Source organism: Anopheles moucheti, chromosome 2 (genome assembly GCF_943734755.1).
Source record: "Anopheles moucheti chromosome 2, idAnoMoucSN_F20_07, whole genome shotgun sequence".
NCBI lineage: Eukaryota > Metazoa > Arthropoda > Insecta > Diptera > Culicidae > Anopheles > Anopheles moucheti.
In genome coordinates, this window is record NC_069140.1 from 23,496,758 (window position 1) to 23,520,358 (window position 23,601).

Consider the following 23,601-nt stretch of genomic DNA (forward strand, 5'->3'; position numbering starts at 1 on the left):
CTTACAATGGATCTCTAATCATTCGACATGCCAGAGGGCATTGGGAGTTTTTTTTTATCCGGCGCAGGAAACGAAAGCCCAGCCATTGGAGCTTTGAGCTATAGCTTAATCATTAGATCACTAACAATGAAGATATCTTTGCATGTAATAGCTATTGCAGACATTTGTAATACTTCAACTGAAAACAATCGTGGTTTTCTAAAGCAACTCATGATCATGATCCACTCTCTCTTTTCTCTTCTTGGCGAAATGATCTGCTATAGCTCATGCCCGTCATTTCTGGCTTACTAGAGCTTTTTTTTCCTGCGTAAACTGATAGTCAGTCCTTACTAAGGAGGATCCGATTCGAAAGGGGGTTTGTCTCCGTCCTGTCGATTGGGACTGGCACAACTATCAAATACACCATCGGGTCGCTCATATAGATTAGCCTTACGTTCATTCAGATACCCAAATTTGCATAGATATTTTCTGCAATTGCCATAGACAGGAGATTTCAACGTTTTTTCCAGTACATCACATATGATGAAGTGAGTCTCATAAGAACAGTCTTCCTGTGGTGCACGGCTTTTAGCTTTTTTTTATTCATTTTTTTTAAAGACACAACAATCCCAAGAGGTCTAGAGGCCTACCATTTTAGGCTTTCTTTCTCTTTTGTGTAGATAATTATGTCACAAAAAAGAATCAATATGCTGCAATAGCCGTTAATAGAATTTAACGACTTAAGGTAAAGATATACACTAAGCAAGATCTTCAAGGATATCTGATATGAATTCCCTATCCACAGTTATAGGTCTATATCATAGTTCCTTAGAATACAATTTTACAAATAACGTTAAAATTTCATGTAAGTACCCACGTAGTTGCAAAACCCACGAATTCGCCGGAATCTGTCTAATAAGAGGTACTGTGCATCTCGGGGAAAACTACTTACATAGCTAAAATTCTGAGAAAAGGTTTATTTATAATTTTTCCAACATTTTCTCGTCCTCTACGCATGGGCACGTGTGGGAAAACATTACCAACAATATATTAGGGGTAATTGTGTAAAGAAACGCTCTTATAATAGAGTTTCTAAGTGCAGATCTCGCTTGGTTAAGAGTTTCTTTAACACCAAAACATTATAAGTTCAATAATATTAAGCCCTATTTAGTCTATTCAAAACTATAATGTTCATGCTTTGCCTAATGTTTATTTACATTTCTGAATGGATTTGTTTCCCCATTATAATACGGAATCTTAATGTGTACCAACCAACGCCTAATGTAGTCGTGCTTTTATTTATTTGCGTTTGCTTTCCCTCCACGCGTGCCCCAACATTAAGCGGGTGTGATGCTAAACAGGGGCGGTAAAAAAAAAAAACCATGCATACTCAATAAATCCTCCTTCAATTGCTACACTTTCCGTGGGATTACAGCACAAATGGCTTAATCGCTCTCACCCTCGCCCCTCAAAAGAACGGAGTAAATATTCATGCAAAAATGAAACCACAAAATGTTATGCTATTTTAAAAACGGGCACCGTCATGGCAAGAACGTCTGCTGGGGAGGGCTCGATGACCTTCTGTGGGGGGGTTCGCGCACGTTGTTGCTGTGTTGTGCCATATATCCTTTGCTTCGATCGCTTATCGCGACCCGTTTGTCGTGAGGGTGTTGGCGTGATTTGGCAATATGCAATATCCCCCGTCGCACCATTAAAGCGACCCGTTCTACTGTAACTGTTTGGACGGGTAAAGTAATATGTCAAACGACTTTCAACGGACACGTTTAAATGTTTGGTTACGTTATGCGATGCTGCACAAATAGTGCAACACACTGTTGCTGCACTGTGCGATCAGTTCTAGTGCATCATCATGTCCCAAACGTGTTAAAAGTCAATCACACAAAACATTAGAATTGATATGTTACAAGCAGCAAAAAAACAGCCGTAGTGTACAATTTGTTTTCCACTTTCGCATCCAGTGAAAAGAAATAATGCGATCTTTATTCACCAACTATTCCCAATCTGGATGTTTGCCTCCAGATCTGCTGATGACGTACGATCGAAACCATGTTGAAAACGAGCCTCCTGGTTGCGTTTCGCACGAACAAAAGGTACCATGAATTGGCATAAAACCGGAGCCATAAACACATTTAGGACCACGCATCGCATGAGAATGGGTTGTAACATTTATATGATCTCGACAGGACGAAAAGGGGCGCGAGAGGAAGAGTGGGATGGATATCAAAGGAATAACAATAAATGAACTGCCGGTAAATATGTGCCTTCCAAAACCATAACTGGGTAAATCACTTTCACAAACCGTTGCGCAATGCTTGCATGGCAGATTTTTCCACAAAGGATAAGGCAAATGATCAAAGGCACAAAGGATGATGCAAAGTTCAAACAAGCAACCCTGACACATTGGATCACATAAAAAAGTACGCACGAAAAACGAACGTTCGAATGAAACGGAGTGCACTAATTGAAAAATTACAAATATTATTATCCTTTTTTTGGATTTTCCCCCTGCCCCAACGAGATTCCACACAACGGAAAGCTTCAGGAGAGAGAAAAACCAAACAAAAATAACGATGGAAAGCAAAATATAATTTCTGTTTGCATTTATTGGAACAAAAAATCCCTCACTTGCACATCTGTGCACCAAAAAGGTTTATCATTTTAATTGAAAAATAATCACCCCCTTCACACCAAAAAATAAATAATCCTAAAATGATTCACTTTTTTATTGCTTTTTATTTTTCCAATTGATAAACATCACGGTGTGGTGAAACAATCGATGTGGCACGAAAGTAAAATTGGCAACTTACAACTGGACCCCGGGTTCGAGCACTGGTTTACTCCTCCTTCATCGAAAGCTCAACGAATGGCCATAGTTTTTCACTTTTGCTAAGTGAACAGTCCGGCATTATTCGACAGCGTTTGTTTTTTTTTTGGTTGTTGCACACCAGATAATTGTGTGTCGCCCGTCCTGTGCCGACCCAATGGAAACAAAATCGTGCAAAACTTTGGATCGCTACACCGATCTCTCTCCGAAAAAGTGATTATAGCGATTTTCCCGGGCGAAAACGCTTATGCAAATTAATGGGTTGTGAAGCGTCGATTCGAATCAAACGATAGAGTCAAATTCCCCGATGGTGGTTGTGCCTTTAGTTTTCCAGCACAACAGGTGGTGCCAAAGTTCAATTGCAACTTTTTGTTGTTGTTGTGTGCTTTTTCGCGCACAGATGGCATTTACAGGATTTTCATTTTTCCAGCCAGTGGTGCAAAGTTTTAACAGCAAGCTGCCACGGACTGTTTGTAAATTAAAATTACAATTTTTTTCAATAAGGAAAAATAAATATCCTAAAAAAACGAACGATCGAACCCTTTCACCACACGTTGTGGGAAATGTGTTGGAGCAACGTCTACGGACAGATTTGTAGAATGGTGATACTGGACGGAATTAAACATACTAAACCACAAACCATACGGTTTGTCGCTGACTTACCCGAGTGTGTTGTAGTGTGCAGTCCATGGGTCATATATTTCGAGCTTGGCCGCTGTTTGTTGCTGTTGTCGAAGAAGTTCAGCACGTCCAGCACGGCTTGAGGATTTTTCTTCTGCTCCTGCTTGCTAATGTTCGAGTTCTTCAGCATCAGCGCCCATTGCTCTGGCATACCCTGTTGGATGAAGCGCCGGAAAACGTTTCGTGGAGAAAGAGAGAGAGAGAGAAAGAGAAAAAAGCACATGTGCATCAATTAGTATTTTTTGAATGGTGACGTGGTGGGTTGGTTGGGAAAAACGTTGAGGTGGACCGGCGGTTTCGTGATTTATGGGGCCAATGGTTGATTTGCCTAAAAATGAAACGTCTAGCAAAAGGTAATTGGAACGCGTTACAAAAGCTATGCTTCGAGCGTAAAACAAATAGTTGCAGCGAGCAGCTGTATGGTGAGAAGAAGATGTGAGAGAGCTAGCCATATTACAATAAATGTAGAATAATATTATAACAATCAGCTAAACATTTATATAAAAAACGCAAAATTTCCACTTAACGTCGAAAATGAACCAAATTTTGATTGTAAACACAACTTCATGCGATAGAGCAAAAGGCTTTCGATTATTAGTTCCTTTAATATCTCACCTTCAAAGCTTCGGAATCAAATGTCAAACATAAAGAATACCCCCCCCCCCCCCCCCATCCTTAAAGCCTTTAAGAGTTTAGAAAGCTTGAACATGAATCACATCTTTAAAAAGGTTAACTAATGATTCCAATTACAAAACCACACACCAGCACGTTGTTTCCCATCTTGCTTACGACCTTTTTGTATCGCGCTAGAGAGCTTGGTGCGCGAAAGAGCTTTTGCGTAATGACTGAGACGTAATATTTCAACCTACGGGAACCCACCGCCATCGGATCCCGGTGGAGCAGGGGCGAGGTGGCAGCAGCACCATGTTGGGAAGACCGCCCGCCCGGAAACATGAAGAAGCCCTCCAAGCGAATGTTGCTTGTTTGTGAAGATTAATTTGTAATCGTCACGCGCACACACAGGCGGCGGCGAGCGCGCGCAAATGGTTTCGATTTTTCCCGCTTGATAGCGTCTCAATGTAATGCAAAGAGGCTTCGGGGAGAGTGTTTGGTGCTATAATAGAGACGTTTCCTCCAAAAAAAAAAAAATATACGCCAAAGCAAATGGAAAGGATTGCATCGTACAACAGGTGATGTTTGTGTCGGGGTGTCAGGGACTTTTAAAACTGAGCATAGATATAGAGCATCAGTAACATTCAAATATTAAATATTGAGAGCTCATACAGTTTTGCTTTATCGCTTGACGGTTTCATGTTAGAGACAACGATATTGAGGCCACACTTCAGTAAAATATCAATACGTTAAAACAAACATGAAAGCTTTATCATTTTAAGATTAATATTTGCTCTTACAAACGTAGAATGGATGCAGCTAAATTCAAAGTAATATTTAATCTATTTACACTAAAATCGATGAAATAGTCGAGTCAATACCGCAACGACTCTCTCGAACACATCCGGCCTGGGTTCAAATATTGATAAGCGGTCTCATACTGGATAATACGCCGGAAAAGTTATATGGTAATTGAAGTCTCCCTCATCATAGTCTAATAAAAGGTATAGCAAATACCCATGACAGACGGCAGGATAATAAAGTGAAAAAATAAAACTTTTAATTGCATCACATTCAATTGAACGACCGAGATATACTTCAAACTACCCCAATTCTTGACTCACTTCTTCTACCCCATGGGTAACAATATTTTGCACGACAGGACATTAACGCTTGAAGATCTGGGAGAAAGTTAATCACCTTTACTTCCATTTCCTCCAATCCACTGCCATTAAAGTTTCGTATTTCTTTTCACCCTCGCTCAACATTTTCCATTGTATATTATCCTTTCATTAGCATTGCAAAGGGGTTTTTTTTTATAATTGCACACCAGGAGCTTGCTTGGCCTGCCCAGCATACGAAGACGACGACGACGTGGTACACTTGCTCTTAACGGTCCCCACAACCAAACAAACAATCACGTTCCGGGGCATGACATTTTTGACATTTTCGTAAATTGGTTTCTGTAGCTTTCTGGCACAACAGTGCACTGCTGCAAAAACGGTCAAAAGCGATTGAAAGTGTTCCCAAACCGGCAAGAAAGAAACAGGTCCCTTTTACACCTTTGCTGCTTTCGTCAAGTTTGCAACGCACCGCAAAAAGGCGAAAGAAAGTCCCGAAAGCTTAAAGGGGACTATTTCGGGGGTTTTGTTTGGGTAAAAAGTAAAACACACACCCTCACCCTCACAACGACGACGACAACGAGCGACGGGAACGACGTCTTAATTTGTTTCCTTACAATCGCCCAGCAGCGGCTTCATCTGTTTGCCAAACCGGGATTGGATTTGGCTGCGATGTCCCATTCGACGACGACACGTCGTTTGGTTGTAATCGTTTGCCGGGAGACCGGGATCGTGATCAACGGGTGGTCTACTGCACCTAGCCTCACAACGCTAGCTTGGTCCTGGTTGGACACGAAACATGGACACATGATAGATAGGTCGTTTCTGTTTTAGCGAAATAATGTTTGCAGTTTCGCTTTGCTGGCTGATGGCAGGTCGCAGAAATTCGCCGCGGGCAAGGAATTGGGAAGGTTGGATGGTGATAGGAAACATGATATTATTGTTGCTTTTCAGTTTGACAGATGTTGTATTTGGAGTGCTGGCAACCAGCAAGACCAGGAAAAGTTGATCTTTTAGCTTTAATTGCTCCCAAAAGCACTACCAAGCGTAGTGATGGGAAAAATCACTCCCATGTTGGATTCGATCCGACCGATCCGGATCCGCCTTGGGATCGATCCTCCGAATCCGATCCGAAACCTACTAGATTTTTTTATGACCACAAAAAAACTCTTTGCTTTGTAAACAAAGAAAATGCATAGTGGATATGCTAATACGACATTTTTTTCTTGAATTAAAAAAGTGGGTTCACAATTGAGCTATTGTAAAACAAAAAAAAAAGGAAAATTAAATTTATTTATTTTTATTCATTATTTAAAAATTCACATTTTTTAATTCATTATTTTCAGTATCGATTTCAGTATTACTCAACATTCATGAGACTATCATTTTTCAGCATCAGCAGATTATCAGCATATCACCATTTTATCAAAAAAAAATTATCCAATTATTTCTATGTCTTCCTCGTTTAAATTATGCTTTAGAAATAATATTTCATTCATTTTTTGGGGATCAGCCTATTTCTTCTGTCCGTGTAAATTTGTCCTGCCTTAGAGAAAATACGTTCACATGGAACAGAATAAAAAGGCAATAAATCACAAAATATCCGCAACCGAAAACAATCCCTACCACAATCCCACATTCCAATCGTGACAGATCCGGATCCGGGATCTGGACTCTTGTTCTGGATTTCGATCCCGGGTTCTCGTATTGACGAATCCGAATCCTGAAGAATCCGAATCCGGACTCTTGTTTTGGATTTCGATCCCGGATTCCCGTCATAACAGATCCGGATCGAAAAGGATTGTTTGGGATTCCAATCCAGAGGATCCTGGATTTAGGATCGAATCCGGATTGATCCAATGAAGGATCCAATCCCAGAATCCGATCCGATCCGATCCGCCCAACACTAACCAAGCGATCTATAGCGCGTGAATAACGTCTGTATCTAAAGTGTCGACATGTTTTGCACCTTCAAAAGTGCTACAAGATTGATTGTAAACTATTCCATAAACGTCGAAATTTCTAATTCTTCACGAAGGCACCAATTGTTAGCTAGATGCTTTACTCTAAAATAGTAACAGTCTATCATTGTCGTTGTTTTATCTCTCCTAACGCAACAGTCATCTGCTATAAGCCTCTTTAAAGCCCAATATGCCCAAAACCAGCGAGCAATGATGCTGAATGGGGTAACAACAATGTTTGGGAAGCTTTTCGCTGTTTGTCACTAATTTCGAAAGCACGCAGCTCTAAGCCACACACACACGCGAAAGCGTTAAAAGTCTCCATGCGCTCGGAGAGCATTAAATTCCATGTCACGGTGCTGCTCCTTCACGCGATTAAGGACCGTGAAGAGTCGTTTCCACAGGGATGACACGACCAGTGGAAGCCCACGATGGTTCCATTACGGGGACTGGTCCTTCAAAAAACAGATAGCCTCCTCTTAGGGTTAGGGTGACAGTTTGTTAGCAATTTAGAGGCGGTTTTCAATATCTTCAAAAACGCCCGAAACGTAATGGATCAAAATGATATATTAATGACTAGTTTGGAAGCAAACTTAACGGTGTCATAACTCACATTTTGTGCTCTTGTAAGGAAACACATACATTTGCACGGGTATGTGTCGCCATTGCATAATTAAAAGGGATGCGCGCTTAACGCTGCGTGGACGCGCGCTTAACGCTGCAACAGTGCGGATGAGCGGACAAATCGAATTAAAGCTCATGAAATGCATCGGAGCAAGCGACTGCGTAATCATGGCTGATGTGATGATCTTGCCTCGAACGCTAATAACGCACGAATGATGCGTTTACGTAAGCACATGAGCAACATTGTCCAGCCGAATGATTTGGACAAAATAGTTTGGAATGTTTGACTGATTGCCGCTCTTACAGGAGGGCGCTTTTTAATCATACAAGCAAAGGAATAGATAAACCTTTTTTTTAGTAAATAGCACCTATGAAGTCAGTTATATCATTCAATCACATCAAATAAATTGGGTACGTATCAATCAACTTAAAACTGAAAATGGAAAATATCACAAAAAAGACGTCCGATGTGTAGTACACGTGTTGTAATCGCTTTTTCCCGGCTTTACAAGCCCAAGGACACAATCAAGTGCTGGTTGTAAGTGGGGCACAAAATTAGCTCAAACATCCTCGCCAAGGGCGTACCGCCACAGCGTAATCATAACGTAATCATATTTACGAGGTGCAACTAAGAGTGATGGAGAGCAGCGATGTCCATTTTTCTTGCCTTATATTTCGGAACATGGCAAAATCGTTGATAATACCCTCTTGCCTACTCTAGTTTTTATTTTCGTGCAGCAAACGTTACCGTGCGCGGAAAGCGCGCACATAAATTATGAAATCGAAACTCTCGTTTCATTTTTTTGTTGATGTTGATTTCTTCCCACTTTTCCTAGAAGTTCATTTCTAAACTTGTCCATACACTCTCCCCACAGATGCTCATTTCGGTTCGGCCTCTATAATTTGGTGGACGTTTTTATCCCTTCACTCCATCGTTCCATTTCATCATCACCGCGCTCCCGATAGAGAATTTGGAACGCCAAAACAGACGCACTGCACTTAGAGTAGTCTGAAGCACTCCCCCTTATACCCGATGTTTTGCCTTCGCCAAACGATGTAAACAAAGTCTAGTAAACCGGTGGCAGCACCAATCGTCATCAAGCGTTTACATCATTGCCTATCGACAGCAGTATCAGATTTGTCGAAATCGATAGCGAAATAGGACCGGCGCTGCCAGCTACTACACTGCTGCACGCGCTAATATCAAGATGCTGTTACCAAGGGGGGTGGCATTACTGCGGTTTTCTTTCGCCATATATATACGAGTGCTGCTGGAATTTGCAATGACCTACCCCTTCGAAAGCCCCCGTGCAAAGCTTAACGGTTTACCGGAGGGTGTGGATTCTGAGTTCCAATCTTGCAACTCGCAGATCGTGGCGAACGAGCGCTTGAAGGAATGATACTGACGGGCAATTTCCTTAATAGCGTATAATTTAATAATATAATTTCTCTCCTGCACAACACCGGCCATTTAAACACATTTTACACCTTTATGTTTGTTGAGCTTCTACTCTCGGTCGTGAGCGAAACTCTGTAGTCCGTTGCCTTTTTATTGCGGTTTGAGTTCGCATATCACACGCCCGTGATTATTTGCAATAGGATCTGAACGGAGAATGGCGGAAAATGCGGAAAATGAGATATGTTTTGAAAATGATTATCGTATTGGAGCTGATCACTGCCGAACACTTTCAATTTCGATGTCAGATATGGTTGTGGCAGTTTGTATGTTGCAGTTTAACGCTAGTCTCCTTGTAAACACTAGGTTCTACAGGGTTTTCTGGATTCTTTTAAACTTGAACTGGAATAAGTCGAGCTAAAACTACACAATGTTTCGATCTCTTCGTAATTTGAATGTCAGTAAAGTCGTAATAATTTCTGGATTCTGTTCAAGTTGAACTGGAATATGCTGTAATAGATCTGGTATCCTCCACCATATCTGGATCTTTGAACTTTACTAGTTTTAACAGGGAAACCGCACCGCAGGTAGTACGCACTATCGTTTGTTCTGATTTGTTCTTCCCTTTGTCTAGTCCTTGTTACAGATGTTTGTCCCTCGTTTCTGTTGTCCTTACTGTTCTATTGCTGTTGTCGAGGATACATTGGGGAAGCTTGGACAGTCGCACCTATGTAGGTTGGGACAGACGCTAACATGACGCAGTCTGGTATGCCAAAAACAAATACAAATAGTATTTGTCCGAGACGTCAGCCCACACGGACGACAACGAATGAAAGGCTCCAAAGATCATCAAACTCACCTCCGACCAAAGGACGCCGCAGACGGCCTGTTTGAATGTCGGAATAATACGAAAGCCCACCGAAAAAGGAGGACAAGAGGGACTCCAAAATGATGCAGCTATTCCGACCGAGTTCACCCGGGATAAGGTGCATCGCAATGGTGAGAGAAGGAATTGTCCCACCCTGTATTGGTTAACTACTAGATATTAAGCGTAGTTTACAAGATATACGGCCTGGCCGTTTTAACGATAAAAAAAAACAGGGAAACTATTGTTAATGGAAACAAAGTCGGAATCATTTTTGAATCCCGTTCAAGTTGAACTGGAATATGTCGAGGTAGATCCGGAATCCTCCCAGCAATGTCTGGAGTATCTCTAAAAGGAACCCGAGATCCCGTTCGAATCTTCCTGGACAGAAACGTTGAAAACTTTGTATTGACACATTGGCAAATTAGTGTCCAATGTAGCCAGTTCAACTCAAAAAGCCTCTAAACCCACTCAGATACTTGCTCAGATAGGCCAATTCTATGCTATACCGGATACGAAGGGAAACTAAACAAACCAGATCGGTTCGAACAGCGGGTGTACAAGAACGTGACTTTATCGTACCCCAACTCCGATGGGAAAGGTAAAAATACACCCCCAACGCCAGCACCCACCATCAAGGCATCAAATCATGGAAGGAAGGTGAGGGTTCGAATCGGTCAAACATATTCGTGGGTTGACAGCTAAGCAGGTTAAGCCGTTTCCGCGAAACGTTCCAAACGACCGGGAACTCCTTCTGCACGAATCAGGCAGAAACTTGTTCCGCGTGTTTGAACCCTTCTGTGAGTGTTTCTTTTTTCCCTGGTCATCGTTTTATGCGCTGCGGAAAAGTGCAAGTGTCGCCTCGACCGTACAACAAGCATAGATGACGGTCGTTACGCATGCACCATAACAACAACAACAAAAAGGAGAAAACACCGCGAGGGTTTCTCTCAGTGGCTTCCATTCGGGACTTTCGGATTAAGCGTGCGGATTTACAGCGAAAATAGCTTTTACTTCCCACGTGTGCGTAGGATCCACAGCAATTGCAATGCATTTTTGCTTCACTTTTCCCCGTAGCATGCACGGGCTCCTTCGTGCTCCCCGTGTCATAACTGCGGACGACCCGGGGGTCTCTCTGGAGGCGCGTTTGCTGGGAGTTTCTTCGCGTAGCATTATTATTGTTTTGGAGTTCCGATTAATATTAATATCGTGCTTATTTTTATGAATTCCATTATTCATCCGAACGCACTCGCGAAACCTGGCAACGCAGTTTCAGGTCGCACAGGTTGGGTCGTTTGTCTTTCGATTTCACTGTGGCTTTGCTTTCAACACGAGACCTCCCAGAGTATATGGGGGCAGAGTGGCGTGCAGTTGTGCAAGCAGATTAGATTGTAGCTGATTTCAGGATGGTTGAAGCGGGCTGCAATTTATAGGATTGGCAGCAGTTAACCCTTATTAGCTAATAAATTTTATAACATTTTTAGAATAGCGACCTATCGATCATAATTGAATGGTGATAGTCCAATCTATTCATGCTATAAAGTAGTACGGAAAATGATGTTCTTATTGAATCAAACACCTCATAATTTTCAAATTAGCTCAAGCGACGTGTTGTTCGATGGAAGATACAAACATTAACGGTGCGCTCTCTCGGTAATGGAGATACCGGAACCGATGCATAACAGAACGCCTTTGCAGTGTGCTTAAACACGCTAACTTTGTCACGAGCGATTTGCCCATGCCAGCGCAAGGGCATACATAATGGAAATTCAATCGCAGTGCGCTCCACTGCAACAATTTCAGGGACCCAGACCGCAGAGGACCGGTATTTCTGCTAATAGATATGTTTCCGTTCGTCGCTTGCTGGGGCTTCCGCGGCCGGTGGTGGTGCAAGTCTTTCGTACGAAAGTGAAATTGAAAGCGATTGTGTGTCGCTTCGATTGGATTGGCGTGGGATGAACTCTGTTTCGTAGCGTTGTTTGGCTTAATAAATGCAGTTTTGGTTTCCCCCCTTCCTTGCGATTACAAGTGTGCATTATGCATGCTTTAGCAAACAAAGAATGGGAACATTAGCAACGGATTAATAAAAAGTCGAACGACTATTTCGTTGGCAATAAAACTGAAACAAATTTTCCTCTCTTTTTGCTCGCATTAGCCACCTTAGAACGGAGTCTGATTGTGGCTGGCAAGAAATGTTATCTCACGCACAATTTAGAGCGCACTAACGCAAGGGTACGTTAAACTTTTTCACTGCACAGTTTTTTCTCCCCCAGATGAACTGGAAGGTTAATATTTTCACATGAGCAGCGCTACCGCATATAGCGGGTTCATGAAGCTTTCTTCCGCCTTAACGAGGGCCTCATTATAACTGAAACCGCTAGAGGTGAAAGAATAGAAACTCATTGCAAGGGGTTTGGGGAAACGTACCAGGAAGGACGGAACAAAAGGGTCTTTTCAAAGCGAAAAGAGAGAGAACACGATGTATCTATGCATATTCTAGTTTCAATTACGGGAGCCTTAACCTTTTCATCCCTTTCCTACCGCTCTTTAACGCTAGCGACGGCCGGGGATGGGTTTCTTGCTGAAGGAAAGTTTCTTCACATCATCAGCCTGCCCAACAGAACGTTCTGTGCTTATTTCCACAACCAGTCTCTCTCTCAGCCTCCCCTCTAGCACCGCGACTTTTCTCCCACACGCGAACGGTAACTTTACCATCTATTATCATTCCCATCACGATTGCGCCAGTCGTCTCAGGGTGTCGCGCGCTCCTTGGCTCTCGACGACGGTTCATCACGGATGGGGGGTGGTTAAGAAGAACATTGGGTGCTTTAAATTTTCAACATTTACTCGGCGAGCATTCCACACCACCGGTGCTTGTACCGAAACACACTGCTAGGGCACATAACATGTCGTTGACTTACTTCACAATTTACCTTTCCGTAATCATTACAAATGGGAATAAAGGAAACACTAACAATAGTAAAGTATTCGCGTAAAGATAAAATAGCATGAAATAAGTCATGTGATTTAAATAGGTAAATAAATGAATTTCGTGATGCTGGATGTTGTACATCGGATTACATTTTATGAAAAGACTATGAATCATCAGTTTCTACAGAGGAGAAAAAAACTATCACTACCCGCAGAGCAGTTGAGGTTAGAATTCCAAGTTTTCTTGCGAGTATTGCTAAAATCTTCTTTACAGGCATCAAGCATTATAGAATGTTTCTCAGACATATAGCCAACGCATGTACTGTAATTTTTTGCACTAATTTCTTGGCTAACATAAACAAACAAAATTGAACTAGTCCTTACGGCTATGTATAGGATATAAGAATTGTAATCGGTTTATTGATCAACGGACCGCAGTGCCCTCTCGATAGCACAACATATATACATGGAACTCTACATCTCTACATCTCTGAAGACGACGCCCGAAGTATATTAATGTGGTAGACAAATACTGAGATCAACATGCCAGGCTCGAACACGATGAAGACCTCATTGAAGTTCCGGCACATGAGCAGGAACGGCTCGGACGGCTCGGCACCGCACACTTAGGGTACGGGCAGGAACGTAAAGGTTGATGACTGAGAGTAGTGCAGGGGACTCTGTGTGGCCATTTAAAAGCCCCGCCAACAACAATCGCCTGGCGTTAAGTACCGATTTCCTCGAGAAGCGTTAGTCCTAAAAGGAAACATCCCGTCCTGTAATCCAGGTGGTGATTCCAGGAGCGCAGAGCGAAGTGAGTAAACTTTCGCTGGATGGACTCAAGCCGTGCTAGTGGCCGAGTGGCGGCAGACCACCAAATGACATTGGCGTACGCGAGCACCGAGCGGACAAGACAACGTGTTCAAGATGATCCTTAAAGGATAGGCTACAGTCCAACGGAACTCCGAGATCCTTAATGCACTGCAAGCGTTCGAGTGAATGGCCTTTGTTGCGATTTTGATTTGTTTGCGGAAATCGCTTGGGCTCGCGATCGGCTGAACGTACTATGAAGATGGTGAACAGCAAATGATAAAAATATATTCAAATAAAAGATAGTTGAAGATAAAATTATAATGGAGTACTTGGGAACTTGACACTTAAGAGGTCTTAAGAGAGACTTAAAGAGAGAAGAGCTGATATTCGGGCTCGTTAGGATATTCATTGATATTTGTTATTAGCTCCTGATTGGTATTAACACTAGGTTCTCCTGACCTGGACAGTAGTGCTCAAATCTCAGGTTGTAAAGATAGTAATGAAATTGGTCAGATTCAGAGAAGGGTCACTCTGGAAAATCTACAATCAGTATCAATTATTGATTCTTGGAGCACTAGTCACACCTAAAGGGGGCTAGAGACTTGGTGTATGGAACACGACATCTACTACTGTATCTACTAGAATACAACGAATGAATGTGATGCTAAGGATGTTAGAATTGTTGATTATTCTTTAATGATGTTTGAGTATTATCTTAGCACAGAAAAGCGAGTGTGCCACATACATCTCTATTCTAAAAATACCTCAACGGTAATTCTGTTCTTCACGAAACATAATTGGGATACCAAATCGACATTATGGGTTATGGTTAATTTATGGAATCATTTTCTATTTAAATTAAAATAAATATTTGTATTTTACACACAACTAGACATGCTTGTGCATTGAAATTCAACCATTTAAAATTCGAAATCGAGCATCGATTAAGAGACCACCGAAACCATTTCCTCCCGCTTAGCTAGACCAACGAGAGCAGATCATCAACATGGACTGTCGTTTTATCCGTTTCTGTCTGCTGAGTTTCCCCAAAAAAAAAAAACTAGTGAAAAATGGAAGATGGTTGCAGTGACGCTTCGATAAAATATACTACCCCAAACTTCTTGTGTGCAACAGACCCGTTGATGGTCAGCGGAGGTGTGTGGCAATACTCGATCAATCGGAACAGTAGAACGATTCGAAATCAAACCAACCACAAACTTAAAAACAACACCAGAACAACCATCCGATCACCGTTATTTGTTCACCCGGCGGCAGTTTTTCACGGGCTGGTTGATTGGTCTCACTACTCCATCCCTCCTCGCTCGATACGGGGTACGACGGTACAAAAAAAAGGTCAAATTTCAGCTTGCTTTTGAAATCACGAACTCGGCTGTTTATCGTCGCCATTCCCCACACGGTGTGTGTCTGTATACCCCACGACGTCGACGACGACGACGCGATGGGTTTTCCTCCCGATCTGCCCTTGACCAAGCAATCAAGCGTGAACCGGTAAAGATTGAAGAATTCAAGTGTTACGAAGTGTTGCACCGTGTGTTGTAGGGATTTGTTTTCCGTTCGTGTGCCGGTGGAGAGCACAAACTTCGACGACAGATTTTCCCCCAATATCCGTGTCCACCGAGCGCGGAGACCAAGGAGATAATAATTAATATTATGGCTTTAAATATTCATGCTGAGGCAAAGGCTGGTGTGATTTATACGGTGAGCAATTGAGTGTTAAAAGCAGGTCGTTTGAATTGCGTGAACCAAAAAAAAAACACAAGAGCAAAATTTTCACCATTACGTTAAGCAAGGTGAACAAAAGGTTGATAAAAGGCACATCTATCATAGTAGATGCTAGAAAACGGGTATACACAGTTTGAGCAAACAGCTAGAGAAGACAATAATACCACCGATTAACTTTAGCATCGGTACCATCGTTTTAAGCATGACCTGTCTTTTCGCAAACATAGGTGCTGCTTTTTGTTTTCCATTTTTCAGCTTTGTTGCTGTTTAGTGTTATTTAATCATCCTGGATGTAGACCGTAAACACTTGACACATGATATAATATTTCATTTTGTATTTACCCTTTCTTTTCAGCCATTTTCATGCTCTTTCTCTGTAGTGTTGCTGCACCAATACTAGTGCTATACCTTGGGGGGAGGAGGTTGCAAATTTATGACAGACCTCATAAAGATGCCACAATCTCAAATTCGACCAGTCGCATCATTCGCGCTACATAAAATTGGGGCCAAACAGTTCACGAAACATTCATTAAAAATATGCCCCCTCGTATGGGTGTTATTTTGGTCCCGTTTTTCAAGACAAAAATAAATACAATCTTATAGACAACATTTTATTACACCTACCATTAAAATACTTACTAGAAAACAGAAAACTTTTAGTAATATTTTCTAATAATTCATGACGCATTTCGTAATATTCGACAAACATTTTCTCGTTCTCATCCACCGCCGGTGAAACCAATGAGAGATACATTACAATCGATGAAATATGATTCATTTTGCAGTTGGCAGAGAAGTTTCACAACGACACACGACGGAACGGAGCGGGACCCTACGACTAAGAAGCCGCACTGCTTCAGAAATCGGCAAGCGACGCCGTATCAATTACAATTGAAACATCAACCGTTTCATATCGCGTCGCTTTCTGTTTCATGCGATTGCTTCCACATTTGGAGATACACAGAAGCTACCTCTCGCACCACACAACAGAGGACGGACAAACAGTAGCGGGTTTGAGAAGAAATTAACTGCATGCACAGGCAATAAAGATTAGTGTGCAAAAGTGAATCCTAACCATTCCTCTTGAAGTGCAGCACGCATATGCATAACTAGCAGACGCAATGCACTGGACAAATTTAAACTCATTGGAAAAACAAGAAATACACACCGACCATTACCACATCCACACACATAGAAATAGCAGATTTGTTCCTCGCTTGGTGCGTATTAGCGGTCGGAATGGTTGACAAATTATCCATTCGACGCAATTTTCATGCCAATCGAGTGTCGGCTTTAAAAAAAAAAAAGAAACACAGCTTGTTTCCGAAATGTCAAAGCTGACAGCAAATGGCGGCAAATTATGATGTGGTGAGTCAAACGAATATGCGCGCAATGTTTGGGTACGATCGCGTTGCAGGCAACACGGTTTCCTTCTGTCGAGCGAATTTACAACTTCTGACACGGAGTTAGAAAAAAAGGTTTAAAATGAATGATGTTGTAATAGTGGTAACATCGATATTTCTTCTTGCTGTCATGTAGTGCTGGGTTGTTGATGCTCATTTTTATTATGGATAAATACTAAAAATTGCATTCGTGTGAACAATCGATTGCATCGAAAGTAGGGATCAATCATTGTTGGAAGTGTGAAAAAGCCGATGGGCTCCGTAAAACATTATTATTTAGTAATATAATATTAATTATTTTTAATAATAAAATATAATTCTTTTACGGTGACTGTAGATAGTCGAAGTTTTAATAGAGAATGCAAATGACATCTTTTCCCGCACTAGATTGAAGACTTTATCTAACAAACAGTCGTGTGGATATCGGTGAAGTGGAAACCAGATTGAGAAATGATTTGTTTTGCTTTTAATTCTGCAAAGGTGATTGTATCGGACAATTTTCTTGATATTTTTTCATCCATAACATAAAATATCAAATATTTTTAAATTGATCAAAACTATCGTTTGGATACTATAAATGCGCTTGGAAATTCTTAACTCTCCATTCTATACGCACGTACCTCAACATAGTAAAAAATCAACATCGATTCTTCCGTTTGTTGGCACTGCTCGTCCCCTAAACACAGCTGATGAAACGATGCTGGATGAAGCAGGAATCCGCTTACTGGTACGCACTACAGTTACACGCTACACTCGTTCAATTACCGACGCTTGTGCCACCTGTTGCCGTGCGCTGGGGTACCTTCGTACAATTTCCTCTGAACCGAGGGTTTTGCGAGCAATTTTTCACATATAACGAGGTTCGCCTTCAATTATAATTCTCCCTCGGTAGGTAATCACTGACGATTCTTACGAATAAAGCTACACACTTCATCACCATCATTTTTAACCAAACAGCAAGACGCCATTTATCCACATACCACACAGTACACACATACACTGCGCGGCATGCGGTTCTATCGTAACTGCCCGTCGCTGATGATTCACAGCAATCAGTCAGCTGTTTCTGGCCCACTGTCGGGGCGAGTTGTTAGTTAGGAATTATGTCAACAAATGCGAATATGTAAGACAGCAGCTAAATGCTGCGCTCCTTTTTGTAACACTAACTGGTCACTCAGTTAAAAATGTACCGGAAATCGACAAATAAGTTCAGTTATCTTCGCAACACACAGGACAAACACAATACTTTCACGCATAACAGTGTGCGTTTAGTATTTAATTCCACTCTTTCATACACAAAAGTTGCACATCGAAGATCTATGCTAACAATTATGGATGCTCGCATTAGCTGTCAAATGAATGATCAGTTGTTTGATCAAACAGATATCTTTTGATGGATTCGATGTATTAAAACGTTTCTCCACATTAAGCACCTTGCTACGGACACTTTATCAACCAATCTATCGGAACGAATTGCCGTGACATTCTAATGGAAACACAACCTAACCGCAGCAGTAGGAACTGTTAGCACACGAACCAACACACATGTCGATCAAAATGAAGGATTGCCGTAAGTTGATCACGATTGGAAATTGTTTTCCACTTTCCAATGCTTAATGTAGAACACTTTGCAACGGACAACACTGCTGACCGGCGATCTGCGGCAAAACCATAAACAAAAGCAGCGCTGCACAACAGTTAGATCGCTACGACGATCACCAGCAAACTTCAAACGATCGTAAACACAACCGAACGCGATGAAAAACCATTCCAAAATGCATTGCCGCACCGGATCCACATCGGCCACAAAAGGGTACAGCAGACGCGCGACTGTGGCCGTGGAAGGGCGCGGATCCCTCACGCAGCAGGGCTTCTCTCAGGCGGGTTGGTCTGAGCTTGTGTGTGAGTGAGAGTGGAAAGGTTTCTTCGGGTTCCATTCCCTTACACAGGTGTGGGATAACGCGAGGCGACTGAAAAGCATCAGACCCATTCGAACGAATCTTGAACGGAACGGAGCATGAATTTCTCTGGCCACCTCTCTGTGCCCGTCTCTTTCGCTGGAGAGCTTTCGCGTCTTGCATCACACAAATAAAGAGGTATTTTCCTTAAAATTTTCCTTCGTTTTCTATGCTTCAACTTAGTTGTTTAATAGTTTCCAGATATCAAAGCTCGTCACAAAAAAAACTCTTTTTAAGTTTGCCCCTATTTCGCATTTGAGCATCCAAGGGTTACGGGGACCTGCCACGATCCCCACCATCATCAACATCAACCACCATCTTTTTTTTCCACTGAGCGGTATGGAAAACGGTCCGTACACCCTACATACATCGGCAGGTTGGGGAAAGAGATGGAACAGCAACAAAAAAGAAATGAAGGGGAAGTTTGGGAATTTCACGTGCGACAAACGTGAGGAACTTCGCGGCGGCCACCTATCTCCGACCATCCTTCTCTGCGTCCCCATCCCGAATTATCCACACAACACCAAATAACGGATTCCTCCCTCTTCTCACAAAACGGCTTCTCACGAGTTTCCGTGTCGTGCTCAAGAGGTGGAAATTGGACGCGTAAGAAAAGCGCGAAAGAGCGAGAGAAATATGAATCTCAATCCCATTCCAAAAGCTCCCAACAAATAGACTTTCAACAGCAACTGCCTCAATAATACACATTTTGGTGGGAGAAACGGGAATTGTTCTTCTAACGTATTTGATAGTTTCTTCTGCTCCACTGCTTCCCAGATATGCGTTGCAGCAAGTCAAAAGAAGCCTGGATCTACAGGCAGGATAGATTTTCTACTGCGCGGGGGTAAACACATAGTAAACATTGATTAAATCAAGTACATCAAGATTATTTTATCAAGGCTAGGTTTAAGCATCATAACAGTTGGAATTATCATCAAAATAATATGATCTCCTACTGACTACTTTTCGAGGAGAAATGGTTTTGAAGATCATAACGAGATACATTTCTACGTGAGAAAGAAAGGAATTGCAGACAGAATTAGATAACAGTGTGCACACTTAGAACAACACATCGACAACTACATCAACTAGCCTACAATTGCGGTGAAAGTGTGCAGTGTAAGAAGCAGCAAAAGAAGCAAAGCATAAGCAAAGCGAACAGCGCAAAAAGCATCAACAAATTCTAGCGCCCCATTTCGGTGTACCATGAAAGGACGATCGTAAAACATTCATTTAAAAAAAAAAAGCGCATATTTACTATACTTACTTTCAAAGGCAGCTTGTGAGAACGAAAGAAAAAAATACATAAAACCATAAGATATAAAACGTAAAACCAATACCACACACGCTGCATCGATGTTAAAACAAAATGTACCAAAGCATCGTTCCGTAACCGTCGCGTGTTCCCTCTGTCCCCTCCCTCGTACAGAGTTCGGACGGAGTACATATGCGTAGACACAGTGACATCAAATAACAGCGAGAAAGATAAATAAGGAAGCTTTCAATGCCAAAAGCAGTGGTTTTTTTTTACACTTTTACATAAGCAATATTTTGGGACAGTTTTTTTGTGTGTTATTGTTGTCTAGTACACTTCTGCATCTACTGTTACACATCCACCTTTTAGGTAAACTTTGTCCGAAGCATTTGTTTTGTTTTGCAGGCAGCACGACTATCGAAAGGTGTTCGGGGAAGGGAAGCAAAAATGTTTGATCCGCTTTTGGAGATGTTTGCTTAAACGTATCAAAAGCGCAATCGCTTCGTTCTTTGCAATTTGGTTTGTGCAGGTAAACGCCACTTGCAGGGAAAAGTTTTGTACAGCTTGGGTATAGCTCTTTGGCAGCGGAAATAGATCTGCACTGTCTGAAAGCCCTTACCCCGCGTACACCGTGGACATTCTCGGCGCCGAGAAGAAACGAGTTTGTTTGACACACGGTACGACCGACGGAGGAGAGAATTTTAAAAGCAGCTTCAATGTTGTTTCCCTGCCAATGCGGGTTATGAAACTATCTGCTTCTTTTTCGAGATAAAAAATTCCACGCACATACTAATTTGGATGCTTTATATGTGGTTTTATTCATGGAATGTTTTCGAGTACATTATTTGCTCCATCGTCAAAAACAATCTTCTCTTCTATCTTTTAATGTGCTGTATTTTCAAGAGTCTTTTGAAGTGTCTTTTCAGATATATGAATCTTCACAGCTTCACGAATACTTAAAGATTAAATATTCTTAAAATAAATTAATCAATCAAAGATTTATTAAACTACAGAAAGTCACAACGATTATTGATTCTTCTTAATCGAAATTCAGAGCATTTAAACATTAGCTGAGGTTCCTGATTCTCATCCATCGTCCTTAGTAACAAATGTGTCCAATATTAAATTCAACAATTAAACAAAAGATTATTTCAAAGAAGCACACTATTTAGTAGTAACGCTTTGTAACGCTTTTCTTATCCAACGTAGGATAGTACACGACTTAAATAAATGCATGCAAAAGTTTAGTAACTTAGTAGAAATCAATAACAGGAATTAGCAATTAAATGTTACATTTCAAGTGTCAATTTCGTATTCGTTTCGCTTCAGTTTACAGCATTACTATTCACGACAAATCTCAGATTCTACTCCATTGCGTAACATAATCCGCAAGGTTTTCCATCCCAAATAATGCTACAGCAATCGAAATCGTTAGAGAATGCAGTGTGCTCATTTGCCGCATCGCATAAATGCCAATACACACAAGTGACAATGACAACCGCCGAGGGTAATCCAACATCCAGCAGCGTGCGGGAAAAAAGGCACATCTCATAATGCAGCACCAACCTTGAAAATGGTTAATCCAAAATGCTCCGAGGTGTCCCCCCATTGCTAAACGGGCACTACTTTTAATATTCAACCCATTTCCGCAGCAGAACCGATTACACCACCAACCGTTTGTCACTCCCATCGGTTTTTCTCGGGCGGGGTTGGGGGGCTGGTGGGTGGCGAGATAGGAAATTCTTTGAACATGAAGCGGACAACAGGAAGAAGACATTCCCATTTCCATGCGACATGCGGCCGCCGGAGTGAGTAGTGGCAATCCCCGGTACATAAATGGTACAAACTTCCTCATTCGCTAAATGAAGTGTGACGACGGCTCCCTGTCAAGGGTTCTCTTCATCTCTTCCCTCGTGCTCGTTGTTGCTCTCTTACGCCTTTGTAAATCGATCCGGTGTTTTCGCTCGCTTTTTGGTGTTTCTTTTTTTGTTATTCATTTTTCAATTCCTTTTCACAAACAAAATGTATGAATGTGGCATCCGCGGGAAACATCATACCGAAACGGTTCCAATGTCCCCTCTCCACGTTTCAAGCTTCTTGGCACAGTGAGTACCAAAAGCTGGACATGGTCGGGGCCGAAAACGATAGCACACGTACAGATGATACGTATATACACACACAGACTGGGAGTTTCGGTTCTATTTTCATCTCATCTTTAATTCATGCACGATAGTAGTGTGTGCGCGGGGCCGACGGTATCGCGGGGCGGAGTGTGCAGGTCGCTGGGTGGTTCTATGAAACGAATTCTAGTGGTTTTTATTGTTAAGGATGGCGGTACCGAATGAAGCGGTGGTGAAGCACAGAACCCACACCACACGCAGCAGTCACGTCAGCAGTTGTGGCCGGTGTCGCAAGCATGCGGATGCTGCCGATTTTTGACCAAACGAACAGCGAATTCCTACTCCCCGCATGCTTCCGGTTTACCGCGGAAAAGGGAGGGAGGGGAGGTAGATGGAACCGGGGTCAATATGGTGGGGCTTCGGTACCCGCCCAGCAGCACCCAAAGCATGACATTAATTTATTCATCTTTCACTAAATACATAGGCCACACACATGGTACAGACGGTTGGGCGCATCCTGGCGCAGTGTCCAAGGCAACTTTCTCTTATCGACCCACACATTTGTTCGCCTTCATGTTAAGCTATGTTCTATGCTCATCAAGGTTGCTCGAGAGGATAATTGCTTCTTTCTGTTGAGCGAAACAAGCGATAACGGGCACTGGTGATTTAAAACACCAGATTAGCCGTTTTGTAGACCTTAGTGATACTTGAAACATCCGTCAATTAATGCTCGTGCAGCGAAGTATTTTGTTTAATTAAAATTTAATTTTAAACTTCAAAAGACTATTTTTAAGCACCAATTCCACCCAATCAATACGCTTTTACGTATAATTTGCAATGTGCAAAATTACGCTGAAAGCGTACAGACGTGCACACATGCCATCCTTCCAATTAGAACTGTCGGCACAACCATCCTCAACCGGTCGCTCTTCGGCTGGAAAAAATATTCTTCTCGAGAGCGCATAATTTATGAAGGCAAGTGTGCGTGCGTTCGTGCAAGCGAGTTTCACGTGAAATTGGTCATAAATTCTGTGCAGGACGTTCACAGCGCGTACGCCACGCAACCGCGACTTCCGCATTCTCACCCAGCAGCCCACGGTTGTCCCGGTATGTGTATTTAATAGAATCATAAAAATCCTTTCTTCATTCGACCTTCGAATGGCTGCCAACTCTTGTGGCGCTGTCTCAACAAAGTTCTGCCACGCACGTGTTAAGTGTACGGGGGGAGGAGAAAAAACACTCCCCTTTCTCTCACGCACTTTCTTCTCTTGCTTCAACAATTACAACGATTTCA

At 42.1% G+C, this 23,601-nt stretch overlaps 1 protein-coding gene across 2 annotated transcripts in view; it reads right to left on the reverse strand.

The window, feature by feature from the left end:
- LOC128297770 (serine/threonine-protein kinase Pak) overlaps window positions 1-23,601 on the reverse strand; it is a 49,697-nt gene that overhangs the window by 8,253 nt on the left and 17,843 nt on the right. For both annotated transcript variants that reach the window (XM_053033462.1, XM_053033461.1), the window contains exon 4: window positions 3,488-3,659. In XM_053033462.1, the coding sequence (XP_052889422.1) occupies window positions 3,488-3,659 (172 nt within the window). The remainder of the gene's footprint in view (window positions 1-3,487; window positions 3,660-23,601) is intronic.